Below are 16,890 nucleotides of genomic sequence, written 5' to 3'. Positions count from 1 at the left end.
AAATAATAATAATAATAAAAATAGTAAAGTCTTATGCAAAAAGGTGCTCTTAGAAAAAAAATTAATGGATCCCCAGACTCAGCAATAGATTACTAACAAGATTTTTTTACCTATCGACCAATGCTTGAAAAGCGCCTGAGATTAAAAAAAGGAGTGAAAACCTCCACTCCTGCCCTCCGTGGTAGCCTTACTTATCTGACTTCTCATTATAGCGAGTAGAATGGTCGATGTATATGTCACATTTTCTCACAGGAGGATATCATAATACAAAAAAAAAAAAAAAGGCCATCCTTCCTTGCCGGACCCGTCCTACTAAGATCCCCAGGGAGCGACGGTCTTATATCACTTTTAAAATATTTGCTTAAAACGGGAAAAGAAGACTTTAAAATAGTTTCATCGAGTAATATTTAAAAAGCGCCTGAAATTGGAAAATCTCCTTGAAAACCTCCACTACCGCTTTTTTTTTTCGTGCCCTCCGCTTGAAATAGATATGAATGATAAACAAATATGTCTGTTTCTATGCCTCCTTCTTTCACCTATCTGACTTCTCAAACAAACAATTATAGCGAGTAGGTTTAACTGAGGTTCAGTACTTTTCTATAAAATGACCTTTCTTGAGGATGAAACCTCATTCGTCAAAACCCATCGTTCCGGAGACCTGGAAAAGGGATCCATACTACAGCAATACATATATATATACACACTCATGATTTTTTTAATTTATAAGTATTATTAAATTTATAAAAAATGCATTTTAATTTTAATTTTTTTTTTTTTTAACCCCCTTCACAAAACATTCGATTTTTCCAACAAAAGAAAATATACTTAAGTAATTTTCATTTTCACCGGCTCAAATAACAGAAAAAATATAAAACAAAGTCGGAGTAACATATCATACATTTGTTGAATATGGTTTAGGTCAATTCCGAATGCAGATTAAAGTTGTTCCAGATATAAAAAAAAGTGAATAACTTTTTGCTTTGTTTTTATATTTTATTATAAAAATATACAATGAGCATTTATATGAGTTTTTTTTAAAACTGTGACAAATATTTGTAAAGGTTGGATATCAACTTCCACTTTTTTTTGAGGATCAAATAAAAAATCCCGGGCTTTTTTTCTTTATTTTTTACTAACATTCAAGCTCTAGGATATAAATCCTTTGAATGTGATTACTGAATAACAATATTGAACAATATTCTAACTAAATATATTTGAATAGTCTTTCACTTTCGTCCATTTATTTAACATTTCGATTCCATGTGCAGCAACATTGGGCTAGAGGCACCGTTCTTTAATAATTGATGATAACTTAAAAGTTATAATGTTTGTTAACTATTCCATCCAGTTTTTAGTGTTGCTATTTTGTAGTAGATCGATATATTCATGGTTGCTATGTCATAGATACAATTTTGGTGTCACAACGCGAAGTTTACGTTCAACGTCATATTGTTGATTTCATGTATAGTAGAACCTCGATTATCAGTGGAATTGGAGGAAGGGAGGGAAAAGATTTTCACGGATAATTGAAAACCACGGTTAATCAAAATGCGTTTTGTCTAAAAAATTTCATATATATGTATATATATATATATATATATACACATGTGTGTACAGTGCCATGTCGTAACATTATGAGGGTATTAGGGTACTAAATATAAATTAAGCAGTCTCTCTTTAATGAAAGTAGGCGACATCATAAAATATTTAGGATGCACATTCTCGGGAGAGCTACAGTTCAACGAGGATTCAGTGACCAAGATGAATATGAATTTGGATAAGCTTGTCACCTCGTGCTTGCTTAAGCCCGAGCAGAAGGTCAACATTGTCAACCAGAACGTGTTCTCGGGTCTTACATAACCCTCTCCAAACAGCTCCCCTCACAAAGCTACATCCTGAAATCCTGGATGGCATCGACACAATGATTCGCAGAAGTGTTAAAGCCAATATAGGGCTCCCTGGGAACACCTCCACGGCGATGTTGTATGCTCCGAGGAGGTACAGAGGCCTAGGCTTGATCCGCTGCCAATGGGAGGCTCCCATTCAACACTGGTCCATTGCTCAGCGGCTGTCAAATGTACCCGATGCTCTGTTCCAGTCCACTTTCGATTGTTCAGCTGAGATCGCTGAATGTGCCGATGGTCCAATGCCCTGAAATTGAATATAAACTATGCACCCCTACGTGGAGTCCCAGGTGTCAGCGGACAGGATAGAGAAGTTGGGTCCCTCTGTCGCAAATGCAACAGAGAGTCGGAAACACCAGCACATGTGCTGGGGAGATGCCCCAACAACTCCCTCCTAATAACACGCCGACATCATAGAGTGAAATACGAGTTAATGAGGCTCCTAAAAGAAAGAGATTTTGCCTGCTTTGACGAGGTCTACTGCGTAGATACGGATGGATCCAGAAGATATGCGGATATTGTTGCTTTCCCTAAGAAAGGTAAGTCGGGAATCATACTGGATCCCACCGTGAGATATGAAAATAACGACCTTGACCAGGCAAATAAGGTAGATAGAGAAAAAAAGGAAATCTACGATGAATGCGTCTCTTTCCCCAAGGAGAAGTTCCGTGAGGGCTTCGGAGAACGAGACTTTAACGTGAGATACCTCTGGTTCGGAGCCCGTGGAACGATTCCCAGCACAACTAGGAGCTCGGGGTCGATGTCCAGGACGTAGCTAGGTTGACAGAGAATATAATACTTGACTCCCTGGGAATCATAAACCACCACATGCATGGAAATTAATGAGTAGGGGAGTTTATCCAGAGATGGCATGCATGCATCGCATATCTTATTTGTTGTTTTAGTTATCACTTAATTATTTTAAATATTTTAATATTTGTTATATAGGGGAATTTGTTGATCAAATGAAATAGGGGTTGTGAAATAGTAGGGAAAGAAAAAAAAGGAATAAATCGAAAAACTTGTAGTTAGTTTGTATACTGGTATTAATTGTAAAAAAAAATATAAAAGAAAACTGTGGAAAAAAAATGTTATCTATCTATTATATTATATCATGTAAAAATATGTAACTTATATTTGTCCAGTCACGGATTGATCAGTATGCTGTGTAATGTAGCAACCCGATGTATTTGGGCAGCATGAATGAATAAAGTATTTCTTTCTCTCTCGGAATGATTTTCCGTTAGTATGAATTCTCAAAGTTATATCCTATATGCTATTATAGGATATCCAAATTTTCCAGTTCGCAGAAGTATAGGAAGATACTAGCTACCTCCATTATTTGTCTTACCTGAATTTTTAGCAGTGTAATAAGTATAAATGTTTATTCAATGTTCAAATGTTCATGAAATCATTGTGCCTTTCCACCATCCCCTGGCCCCGACATCGGAATTTCTTCAGTAATCTTCTGTTAAGATCATTAAAAAAAAAATAGATTCAACGTAAGGCAATGATGACTTTTGGAGGAAATATTGATTTAAAAATGACATTCCTTTTTCAAACCACCCTCACTGATTTCGTCGAGGTCTTATTTTAATCAATAAAACGTTATAATATTGGTATTTATTTTTAAAAAAATTTAAATGTATTTTGGTTCATCATTAATTTTTTTTATTTGTTAATTAATCATAATTTTAAGACACATTTATATGAATGCTACTATAGATGACCCTAGGTACAGTAACGTTGATTGTACCTTGAGTCATTTATTTTTTATTATATCAATTTTGTAGTTATAATGTGGACATAAAATATATAAAAAATAACATAAGTGTCTTCAAACCCTGACTAATACCGCTGTATTTGAATATGAAACAATTGTTGTTGTTTTTTTAAAGTTATAAAGAATTAAAAAATAAACAGACCCCCTGTAATTAAAACTTTTTCTCTATAATTATACGTTTAACAATAATTGTTGTCCACTCATAACTATTATAGGTAGCGAAGGCAAAAATCAATGAGAAATGTGAACACTTTTCTGGAAAATAAACAGACAACTAAAGTAGGGTCATTAAATAGCCCTTGATAAAAAGTGTAATTAGTATTTTTTTGTAATAATAAGCAAGATTAATGGCGCACATTACATGTGGTAATTATGATGCGGTTAATCGAGGTTCTAATATAATACGGATTGTGAATCTATCTTATATTCCAGGTGCTTAGTTAAATATGTTTACTTTATACTGCCATTGATTTAATAAATAATTTTGAACTATTCTGCTCTGCTCAGTTAGAAGAATCGTGAGCCATTTTAAAAATTGATATACCACTTTAATCATAAAAAAAACTATTTTTGTTAGTATAAATCGGTTTTAAAAAGTAAACTAAATAATTTCTTAATTTAAATGTTCATTATTTCTTGAAAGTGGTAGACTGATAGAAATTCCGTAACTTATAAATATTTTTTTAGTTAGATACTATTCTGTTCTGTGGATGTTTTAACTTGTTTTACTTACCACCAGGTATCGCTGCTACCAGTTAGTGCTATCTGATGTAACTAATGTCTGTTATCTGTCAACCCTCTGATGATAACTTACGGACAAGGTGTCATATGTCAATCCGTTCTGACAATTGTCTCTATTTGCAAATATCCCGTACACGTAGGTCAAGGAGTTAAATCCAACAAATATGTATATGTGTATGTACACAATGTGTACTAGTTAGTCAACGTGCCTCACTCCTCCTAAGCTCTACTAGTTTGTACATTTTTATTTCTTTAAACTGTTTTTTTAATTATCACAATTCCCTCGCATTATGCTAGAAATAGATTTTTGTTTAACTGTGTTTGAAAATAAATAAAAATAAGTCTGAAAATAATTTAAGTAAAAGAAAACATAAGGAACTGACTATTAATTTAAAATTAAAAATTTAGTAGGTTAATGTGTGATAACCTTGTAACGACCTTACTATCAGTTGGTTAGCACTGTCATTTGACCGCTTCGAACTGATACGAGATAACTAGCTGCTGCAACGAGAACTACTACAGGCAAACAACGTATATTTAAATGTTTATTTCTTGTAAATACTTTTATTGTACAATTTAATAATCATGTTATATATTGTGATATTCCGAAATGTATTATTTGAACCAATAAATACTACAACAGAAAGTTATTCTTCTGATTTACTGAAAGTTAACGTAACCTAGCATCTACCGATGGCGTTTAATAGCGTAGAGAGTTGACTAAGCATAAACTTGGGTAACCAAAGTGAGAACATCTCCATCAGGAATTTCTGTTCCTTAAGAGGCAGTGAGTTACAGTTTACGCAGTGGATAAGATCACTCTAGTGCTATTTTCGGAATTGTATATTGGATTTTTATTTCACTCTGATATATCTATAGATTCCTCTTCCTTCCTAAACCTTTTCTTCCTATCGTAAGGACCTACAGCTAGTTCCTATAGTACTTGCTATACCCTTTATGATCTTAGACTAGTTTCCTACGGAGTGAAGTTTCCATCCTGCGAGAATTTACAGCTAGTGCCTGTAAACTTATCTCTAAACCAGCTTTTTAACCTGTATGAACACACATTGTCGATACCGTCTGATGTAGAGTACTCCTTACCTTTAATTGGAGTCAGAACTAATTAATTATTACCAGCCATCTCCACATCCTAATAGTTTATTGGTCCCAATTAAAAAAATTAAAATTAAAATGTTGAATGTTTTTAGGTTTATCCTATCCTGAGACCACTATCAAGCTAAACTTGAATGCAGCATCCACTCTTAAAATTTTAATTTAAAAATTTCGCATATAAAGTATTACAAAGTAGATTTAACTTGAAATTTCTTCATCTATTGCATCGAGGATAGATCATCACTCCAAGAATATTCCTACTCCATTACATGAGGGAAATAGTTTTATAGAAAATGTAATAGGACATTTTTTCCCAACAACTTGGATTGGATGGGATGGATTCAAAAATTAAAACTGGTCATTTCATCAAAATAATTTTTCTCTAAGACCCCTAGTTTTTTAAGAACATGCACTCTTGTATCGTTTTTTTTTTCATATTAAAACCTATTAATTTGTTTACAAAGGTTGCAATCATCGTATTACGGGTAATTTAGTTCAAAACTCTTCAACAACTAACTAAAGAATTCCAATGCCTTAAATCAGGAAAAATTGAAATGAATCAATACGCAATCGATACGCCATATTTAAATCTATTTTCATTTTCTACACCTCCGGAATCATATAACCGGATCCAAATATATTAGAAATCCGAGAAGTTAAAACAATCTATGCACTAGCCAATAGCATTTGATCGTACAATCGGATTTCCATTTTATGTACTTCCAAAAAGGATATAAGGAAATACTAGTATGTATTATAAATTCGAGGAATTTAAATAAATCCATACGTGAGGGTATGAATGGAAATCGATTTATCGTTAATGGTTCTTCTGTTTAGTTTAATGCTATTTAAACCCTTCCCCCCTTAAAAAAAAACAAAACATTTTTTGTGTATTTAATTTTTAACTAAGTTAAATTTATTTAAGAAATCAATAAAGGTATATTTTTTTTACAAGAGATTAAAATTAATGTTTAAATAAACACTGCTTATTGAATTTTCTAAAAAATATTTATTAAATAAAGAACGAGGGGTTTTACTTCTATGAGATCAGTTCTAAAAAATGTCTGATTCAAAATAATACCATTTTTTTGTTTATATTCGTACTGTTCATAAGATATGACAATAATTTTATATTTAAGGATGCGAAGCCAAAGAATTGGAAAGTTGGCCCCACAAGGGATTGATGAGAAGAAGTGCTAACCCTTTCGAAGTGCTCTATAGGCCACCGACACCTCCAGAGGACATTGGTAATCTCTCACTCAATGATGTTCTAGGGCATATAAAAGAGTGCATGGAGACGTTTGGATCGTCTAGGAAACTCCTTACAACGTTTGCCACGCGTGATATGTAAGTGATAAAGAAGGACATAGGTCGTTAGTATACATAAGTATATATCATTAAATTCGATTTATTTATGAGAAGAAGATAGTTGGGGTGCGGTCAGTAAAGAAACAAATAAGTAAAACTTATTTTATTGGTGCCCATGAAATTGCGAGCCTTCGTCGGCATTAAGAACAACAACCATAACAAACAACGAATAACAAGGAAATAAGAACTATTTCCATCCAATAATCTATTATAATAGATGATGTAGGTACATAAGTAGTATTGTAAGAAAATGCATAGCGTATTATAAGAAAATAAAAGACTGTATAAAAGTATAGTAATAATAAAGTAATGGAATAGGGAAGAAAAAACAATAAAGAATAAGGAAAGAGTGCAAAAGGTAGTTTTAAAAAACAAACTAAAAAAAAATTGTTATAGGTATCGAATATTAACATAAAGCCTTTGATGGTAAGGCGTGTTGAGGCAAAAACTAGCATACTCATGTCAGAAGTAGTAACGGTTCAAATCCGGCCTAGGGTTGTCTGTTGTAGCGGACCCTCAGAATAATGCTCGTTTTTCCCATTCGGGCTATTATAAGTTGGTAACCTGAAGGATAATCGACTCGTACATAAGGTTGTAAAACCCTAAATAAAAAAAAAATACATATATTGACACACACATAAGTTAAATGATTAAAAATAATTTCTTAAAGTGGTAATACTATATCAATTTTAGAGATCATACTGCTTACTTAACGCTTCCACAATTTGAATGGGTTTTCTTGGAATGTGGGATCTTTCTCGCCCCAAGAGAAAAAGAAATTTTGCGAGAAAGATACGAAGATCAAATGGGCGTCAATTGGAGGTTCTTTGCTGAAGATCTGACAAAGTTCCGTGCGCAGATTGCAGTAAGTGAAATAATTGATTAACTAAAATTCGTGTGACTAAAAAACAAAGCATATTCATTTAAATATATAGATATTATTTCATTTGTATTATAATGTGATCAAAATATTTCCCCTATCAACGTAAGCTTAAAGTAATAAAAGATACAATCATGGTTCAGTGAAACGCCTCTCAATGCACCTCCTTTAACCGAAACCCCTCAAAATATTTATTAGTATCCTTTTCAACCAAGTGCATATTTAGTGTAAAAACTCGCTATTACAGAAACTAATTTTTTCTCCGTCTTTTTATCCCTCTATAATGGAAACTAATCATGAAATACAAATGTACAAACTCACAATTAAGAAATAAATTTTGTGGGGGACTTATTTTTGGAAAAATTCTATATAATACTGTTTTTTACCGGAAATATTGGAGCTTAGACGATAAATTAGAGTGTATTTAATTTTTTTTTGATACGTTTGTGTAAAATTATTTAATTTCAAATTAGTGAGAAGATAAGACATTGTTTCGAAAATATATAAAATATTGTATTAAAATTAACGAATTAAGGTAGTTTCATTATTTTGGATTTTATTCTGAGTTTCCTATTCTTGGTTGAAGCTAATGATGTTTCACTGTATTATTAATTGATTCGAATCTGCTATTAATTGTTTATAATGTTTTGCCGTTTTTATTAATTTTATAAATTTTCTTTATTTATGTGAATCCCATGTTATTTTGATTATAAATTCGATTCTGTTACAGTGTTAGTTTAAATGTTGCTTCAAATTAATTAATTATTTAGACGCCTCCCAAGGATAATATGGAGCAATAACTTCACATAATATGCCTCTCGGCTATGAGCAATACTGAGCTATCTAAATAGTCAATTAGTTTGTGGTTGTATTTAAACAAATAATCAGGTTAGGAATCAGTGCGAGCTCGAATAATATTTTTTTAAATAATATGCTTTTTATACATACCTTTGCCTTAGGCAAATTTACACTATAGTATTAATATAATACTGAAATCAATAAGACTGGTCTACAAAATAGAAATTTTGAAATTTCATTAGATAATTTTGGCTAATATTTTAGTTTTTTAATGTTCTAAAACCAGAAATTAACTTTTTTTTTTCCTCTATCACAACAAACATTTCGCCAATCTACGGCGTAAGACCATTTTTGTTCCACAAAAATCAAGAAAATCTTTCATAGATACTACAGTATTCTACAGATCGACTTCAAATTTCATTTTTTTATCATTCTTGTTATTTTATTGTGTTCTAAAATTATCTTATATAGACTGATTGGTGTGATTTGAGCTTTCGATGGTTTAAGTTGAGGAATAAAATATTAATTATAGGTGAATCGTCAGCAAAAAGAAATGGAAGCGAGAAGAAAAGCTGTAGAGGAAGAGAAGAGGCAGAGGGCGGAATCGATGGAGGGTAACGTGATCGAGATATTGGCGAAAATCAAATGTATTGTAAGTTTTGGATAAATTATCTCGATTCTATTTTTAGTTTATAATTAAGTATAGTACGTTTAGAGAAGGTTTAACAGGGTTAGTTTAATGTAAAAGAGTTCATCATATGTTCTGTCAACCAAATATTGTATCAAAATAAAAAATGCAGTCTTAAAAGAATTAAAAAAAACTGTGAGCAGCAATATTTCATCACTATGATAGTATTTAAGTTTTTCTTTCATATTTGAAAAAATATGAGGAGAGAAAATACGTTTTAAAGGTTTTATTATTTATAACCTTTTTTTATAATCATAAGCGTAATATACCGGAGAAAGTATATATTTGAGATATGCACAAATAAAGTTATCTTATTTATTCTGCTACGGTTTTCTTCAATACCTCGGTATATTAAGAGGATCAGTAGTGTTCAAAACCGGAAAAAAAAAAATAGCGGGATAAAATTTGAGACATCTAAAATCGAATTCACTTATAAATATTCAATCTCATAATTAAATTTTTTTTGGGGGGGGGCGTAGAAGTGCAATCCCTTAAATACCTCGAAAGGTTCTCTTGAGAAAACGAAAAGTTTACTTAAATCTACACCCTTTTTTAATTTAATTTTTCTGATTACTAAAACATCACTATATAATCAATTTCATTAAGCTCATTTGGCCGATAGTGCTGCTATGAGTCCACAAATGCAGTCAGAATATTCATAAATACATGTATGCTATTAATGTATCAGTACCAGAAACCTTCAAAGAGGATATAAACCAAATATAAATGTACATCATCCCCCTCCAGTGTCCTTCAAATCAGTACTATAATAAATAATAAAAAATAAAACGAATTTATCACTATTTTATATAGTGAATGAAACATACTCTTCCTACTATTTTATTACTATTTTAATTTTTATATTTTATTTCATTATACATCTGGTATCTACAAACAAATTAACAATATTCATCCAATGCATGCAACAATTAAGAAATATGCAACAATTTCTTATTTAAATTTAAAAAGTAATTACCTGATTAAATATATATTTTAATATCACATTTTATGTTCTTCTTATTAGTCTTAAATATTTACAATAAATATATTGGTGTCCATTAAATAAAACGTTAATAATTAAAAATTCGATCATAATTATAAATTAGGAGATCTAATATACCTTCTTTACCATAGATAACAAATAGATTACAACTAAATAAAATCTCTCCTTTTAACATTTATTAGTTGTTTAAAAAATTCCCAACTAAAGTAGAAGGTTAGAATTGAATTCTCTATTTTACTGTTAATCCATGTATATAAGCTATAAAATATCAAAGGAAACATGTCTTAAAGTCATGTTTCTTTTCATATTTTATAGTTCATAATTAATAATAATAATTAAATAAATCAATTAATAAATAATAATAATTAATAAATAAAGTCATTAAAATTATAGAATGATTTTAAATTAATATACAAAAATAGAAGAATTGATTTGAAAACAAAGTGAACGTAAAAAGTATTCTACCTTTAGAGATTCAAAGTTTGGAAGAATTTAAACTTAATTGTGCCCAAAAAAATATTTTTAATTACTCAATCACAGCTAAATTTCGCCAATGAATTTGAAAATTACATCTTTAATATACCCGAATGTTTCAGATAGTTTGCAAGAGAGTTTGGATAAAAGATTACTTGAAAGTATTTGATAAATATAACCAAAACGTGATAACGAAGTCAGAATTCCAAAGAGGTTTGGATCAATGCGGGCTTAGGCTGTCTCAGAAAGAAGTAGATATTCTGGAGGACGTGTGAGTTGATTTGTGTATACATTTACATTCATTTGCTTATGATTATAATCGTTATTGCTTATACACAATTTATGATGAATGAGTAACTGATTTATATTCATTCTACTTTGGTTTATTCACTAAATAAATGTATTGCATCTTTTGAAATAGGAGGTTTTTATTTTATATCTAGTAGTTTTGCGAAAAGTCTTTTCTTTTTGTATCCTTATTACGTAAATATTTTTTATCAACGTTTCAGGGAAACAATTCACCATCATATAAAATATAAACCTTTTTTGAGCGATAGATTAGATAAATATATAAATTATATGTTTATATAATTACTTTTTTATTATTTTCAGTAGTTACTCAGTTATTTTAATTTTTATACTTAGTTGGATACTTCGTTTTAAACTTAAATATTGTATTTATGTAAACTACTTAAGTATCTTATTTTTAGTAACACACTAGCCATGCTCTAACCCTGGATGCTTTAACGAGATTTAATTTAGGGATAACAGTCCGCCAGTAAGATTGTGAAAATAGAATACTTAGGTATTGTAAATTATGAAGTATTTTACTTTAAGAAGAAGTATTAACTATGGATGAATAATATAATAATACATAATACAGCTAATGTATAAAGTATATTTTATTATAATATAAAAACTATGGAACTATTGATAAAAATCAATTTAGTTATCTAAATGCACCTGTTGAGTTTTAAAATTGTTTTCATATAAATATTTTAACAAATATTATTATGAGATCAGTTGCATTAATTATTAAGAAGTGTGTATAAGGAAGCTATGTTTAGTAGCTTGTGATTGTTATGAACTTGTTCTCTTTTCCTTTGTAATACTTTTTTCTCCTCTTTCCATAGTAACATTTTTTTTTCATAATGGCAAAATTGATAATATTGAACACCTGTTCAAAATTGTATTATTTGACATTAATTGAAATTATTAAAAAATATTATTTCAGATATCAATTACCTTTCTAATTTCAAATATTATTTCTCATTTTTCAAAATTTATGATAGCAAAATACACTAAACTAAAATTGAAATTGTGTATAGCACACAAATAAATAGTTTTATTTTTGTTCGATTAGAAAAGATTATTAGTACAAGAAAATAATTTTTTGTTTTGGACTATTCTTTGTTTTATATTTGTGTATATACTTTTTTTGGAGGAAAAATTATTTTTTTCCTATTTAGGAGGCAAAGGTCTTTATTATCCTAACCAAAAGCGTATAACCTAACTTTGATTAATTTTACTTTATTATGAATTATAATCTTATGTATATATATAAGACAATATATTATTATAATAAAAAATTGTTATTATATATCCTTATTGTATATTGTATTATATTATACATTTATCATTATATATTAGTATATTATATTTGGTACTTATAAACAGAAAAATGATCATTAAAATATATATACAGAAAGAAGTAATCCAGACCATAAGTTGAAATACAAACTTATGGTCTGGATTACTTCAGTTCATAAGTTTGTATTTCAACTCAGTAGATTTACTTTAAAACATGTGACCATATTCTCTCTTTTTTTTTATTTTATTTAATTGTTGAAGAATAGGAAAGCTGTATGCTGTCTCATTTCAAGTCAAATTAATTCAATAATTTTAGTTGTATTATATTTTAAATTAATATATTAATATGTAACAAAACAGTGGAGACTTCCTAGAAAAATTCGTACAAGTTTTCATGTTCTAAGTAAGGTCAGTTAACAGACCAGACATTGAAATAGATGTTCCGTAAAGCATTATAATCACGTCTTTACTGTTTAAGCATACTTACCCGTTCGAGATTACCTCTAAGGAAGGTCACATCTTTTTCAACTTCATTCACTTTTTATATGTTGTTGGATTTTCTTAACTTAAGTCTCCTCTTGTAGTTTTAAGTAAATTTTTCAAAGGTGATATAGGATTGTCGATAAATCGGAGTTTAGTGGGGCGGGTCGGCCTGTAGGATTGCCTTCAGTTATGATGGTATAATATCCTGTTGTTAGATTGTGATATTTCGTGCATTAACCAATAACTCACTTAAAGTATATGGTTTAAAGTTAAGGAAGGCAACGCAAGGATGGATGGTTTCACACCTTTTCCCAATTTTAGCCAATGGTTCTTTTTTAAAAAATAAAATATTGAATTCTCTTGAAAACCAAAAATATCGTAAAACGATTCCAAACTCATTACAGATCTTTAGATACTTAAGATAACAAAGGATGCCGATTTCGGATTGTGAATAATAATAATTGTTATATATTGGGTTGTAAAATAAGTTCGTAGCGTTTTTTACTGGTAATTTAAATAAAAACTTCAGATTTTTGTAAATATTTTTATTCAACAATATGACCCCTACTTTGATCTATTACATGTTGCCATCTTTCAGGTAATTTTTTAATTCTGTCATCCTAGAACTTCTCAGATTTTTGCTCAATGAACTCCTCTATGTACGTTTTGCAGTCCTCGAGCGAATTAAAGTATTTCCCGTGAAAAGAGTTTTGAAGAGTCCAAAATAAGTGAAAATCTGTTGGGGCAAGGTCTGGTGAATAGGGTGGGAGGGGGATCACATCCCAGCCAAACTCCAATAATTTCTGCCGGGTCTGCAAAGACACGTGAGGACGGGCGTTATCGTGATTGAAAGCTATGCCTTTGCGATTAGCCAATGGACGCTTTTGCTCAACAAAACACTTGCATGAGATATGTTAAGCGTTTCTGCGATATCCCGTATCGTAGAGTGAGAGTTGTCTGTGACCAATGCTTGAATTTGGTCATCAACAGGACAACCCGAACGCTTTGCGGCTTCCAAGTCAAAATTTCCGTTTCTGGACCGAGTAAACCACTTACGGACGGTGCTTTCTCCTAAGGCATCATCGCCATAAAGACTGCAAATTTTGTTAACCCTCTGTGCAGCCGATTTTCCTTTTCTGAAATAAAAAATCATTAAATGACGAAAATTAATTTTTTTCTCTTTCATCTTACGGAGCTACCAAAATACCACTTAAAGATAGAGAATCTCGGTTGAAACTGATGCATAAAAGCACCTTAACTAATCCTTTTTTAAAATATGTAAACATTATTGGCCAGGTAAACATGATTTTATTAAAAGTGAGGATTAAATTGAAATATTTTTATTTCAAAGTTTTTGTAGACAAAAACAAGCAAACTAAAACAGAAGCAAGGAAATTGGTTCAACAAATTTATCAGTGATTGTAATCATTAATGCAGCTTCTGTTTGTGTTTAATTCAGTATAAGGCATCTAGCACTCAACCTCTCTCCATTGATACATAATTCCAAGAACTTACAGTCTTAAGTGAGCCAGGAGTACGTCTAACTTATATTTCATGAATTTAATTGACTATACATCAAACAATTACATATATACATATGCATATGCATGTATATTAGTTTAGTTACGTAAGATATTATTACTTTTCCATTTCCATGCAAAAAATAGAGAAAAAGGTTCTATCCTCATAATCGCAGATTTTAACTGGCTTTTTAAGTTTTTGACATCAAACTTGCTAAAACATCTCTAATCGATTTTATCCAATTCGATTACCATCGCTTTCGCATGCGCTAACCTAATTACCTCGGCACTAATAGGTTTCATAACTGATTGTATGATTTGTTAATCTAATTATTTTAATGTTCTATTGAGTATGAATCTGAAGAGATTCACAAGTAACATGAAAGAGCCTTATTCTTTGATGAGGTAAAACAAATTTAATAAAAGAATTTAGTTTTTAAAATTTGGCTTTGGATGATACAGAAATTAAATAAATTAAAATTTTTACCACTACAGCTCATCGAGGGTTCTCTGTTAGGAAATACTTCTTTAACGACCATTATGCAAGGAGGTGATAGTTAATAATCACGCTCAACGGCAAAATGTTTCCCCAATTGTAGGTACCCACTTTATGAGGATGGGTGGAAGGCTACTCGAACCTACAGGGCTAACTACAGTTAACAGAATAAATAATCCGCTACAGCTGGATTCGAATCCAGATCCTTGAAGTTAATAGCATAGTGCCTTACCCACTGAACCACCCTGCTTCTAAAAATGAAATAATACAAAAAAAAAATTGTCCTTATAAATTACGTTATCCAGAACACATTCATCGCTTTTTTTCAGTTAATTATGAATATTCAAAATATTGATGGTTTAAATTTGCCCATAATGTTTCTCAGGAATCGCGTTTCTGCAAGTTAGTTCATTTGTTCATTAGTTATCCAAAAGTTAATTTCCTGCAGGTTCTGTCAACCAGGAGATCCCGAGAAGATCGAGTACAACCGCTTCTGCAGGACTGTGGACGAGGACTCGCTTCCGCCCTGCCTGACCCGACCGAACTTGGAGGATGTGATACAAAAGAGCGAAAGGATTGATAGTAAGGTAATGCCTACTCATCAGTGGGCCAACTTCAAAATGAGAAACATCTTGGCAAAAGCAATGGATAAACTCTCGAAATATGTCGGCCTTTCAAGTACTGACTTGTTCAAGGTAATAATTTACTTTAAGCTCTTGTCATTAAATTTTTAAAATTTTTTTTATTGGAGAGTTCAACTTTTCCCGGAAAAAAATATTTAAATTGAGAAACAGAGATACAGACAAAAAGGGGTAGGTACCTAGATCTAGTTGAATGAGTGGGTAATAATGGAATAGAGGGAGGGATAGCGCAGTTAACAAAAGTATATTAGAGATGAGAAGGAGATTGTATTGGCTGAGAGAGTTTAACTGTCACCTTAGCAGCTTGGAGTCAGAAACTGCACCGATTTGAATCCGGCCTTGGGGGAGGGAGAATTTAATTTTATTCTGTGGCGTAGTAAAACTTAACCTACCCACTCTGGCTGCAATAGCTTAGTAATCTAAAGGATAACCCTTCCATATGCCAGAAATAGTTAGATAAGGAAAACAAAGTAGTGGTGAGAAGTCTAATGACAGTGCCACACTAGAGGGAGGCTTGGAAGTTAAGTTGCAACTCAGATGAATTTCCTTTGTAAATAACGTCATTTGAACATTATGACATACTTTAAAAAAGTATCTGCGGTTATCTTTAGTGTGGCTTATTCTTAAATAAGGAAGAGTAGGTGAATATGGATGGGGGAGGAGGGAAGTAAAGCAGAGGAGTAGGAGAATATGAAGGAGTATAAGAAGTAGTGTGAGAGTGAAAGATAAAAAAGAAGGAAATACTTAAGAAGTGTATAATTAGTAAATATAAAGTTAAATACAAAATAAAAGAAAAATTATTCATTTGATTGCTTAATAGTGCGGTTGCAAAGTCCTGTGTCATAGTTCTAAATGGATTTTAATAAGACAAGAATAAAAATATCTCATTAAAATATCATCAAGTAGAATTAATCCTTTCCGCTCCTATCGATGTAAATTTGGATTTAAACACAATTATTATAATCTATTTATCAAAGATTTTTTTAGTTACGCCATATCATACTTCATACTTAATGGTTAAGCCATCAGTTTTGAAATAGCCTCCAACACTAGTGGTTTGAAGATTCATTCAGACATATCTCGGCAATTCATAAAGATAGAGAAAAAATATAGCTTTTTAATCATTATTCCAAGTCTTGAATATATATTCGGTTCCTGTGGAATATTGACCATAATAAACACAGCTACCTATAATACATGGAGAGTTACATCTCAACCCTTTTTATAGACGTTTAAGTACTTCTATTACAGTCCGTAAGTAAAAAATAATTACATTTCCATTTACCAAGAAGTTTTGTGAAGCAAAAAAAAATGATAAAACCAATATATAGTCATTTTTAATGTTTTCCAACAAAACTTAGACTAAACATTTTACTAAAGACTGATATTTGTTATTTTTCAAATATAT

The 16,890-nt window shown here is 30.9% G+C and overlaps 1 protein-coding gene and 1 long non-coding RNA gene across 2 annotated transcripts in view; both read left to right on the top strand.

The window, feature by feature from the left end:
- Positions 1-16,890, top strand: part of LOC136796719 (uncharacterized) — a 465,623-nt gene that overhangs the window by 164,091 nt on the left and 284,642 nt on the right. The window lies entirely within an intron of this gene.
- The window catches only part of LOC106686769 (uncharacterized), a gene marked incomplete in the record, with an annotated part of 29,339 nt that overhangs the window by 8,795 nt on the left and 3,654 nt on the right, over positions 1-16,890 (top strand). Inside the window, 5 exon segments of the mRNA XM_024358909.2 lie at positions 6,681-6,888; positions 7,603-7,774; positions 9,120-9,239; positions 10,875-11,023; positions 15,290-15,536. Coding sequence (XP_024214677.2) covers positions 6,681-6,888; positions 7,603-7,774; positions 9,120-9,239; positions 10,875-11,023; positions 15,290-15,536 — 896 coding nt within the window.

Source organism: Halyomorpha halys, unplaced genomic scaffold (genome assembly GCF_000696795.3).
Source record: "Halyomorpha halys isolate HHAL.00 unplaced genomic scaffold, Hhal_1.1 Scaffold872.1, whole genome shotgun sequence".
In the NCBI taxonomy this organism is placed as follows: Eukaryota; Metazoa; Arthropoda; class Insecta; order Hemiptera; family Pentatomidae; genus Halyomorpha; species Halyomorpha halys.
The sequence above is the reverse complement of the archived record's forward strand: the minus strand, read 5'-3'. Positions and strand labels throughout refer to the sequence as shown.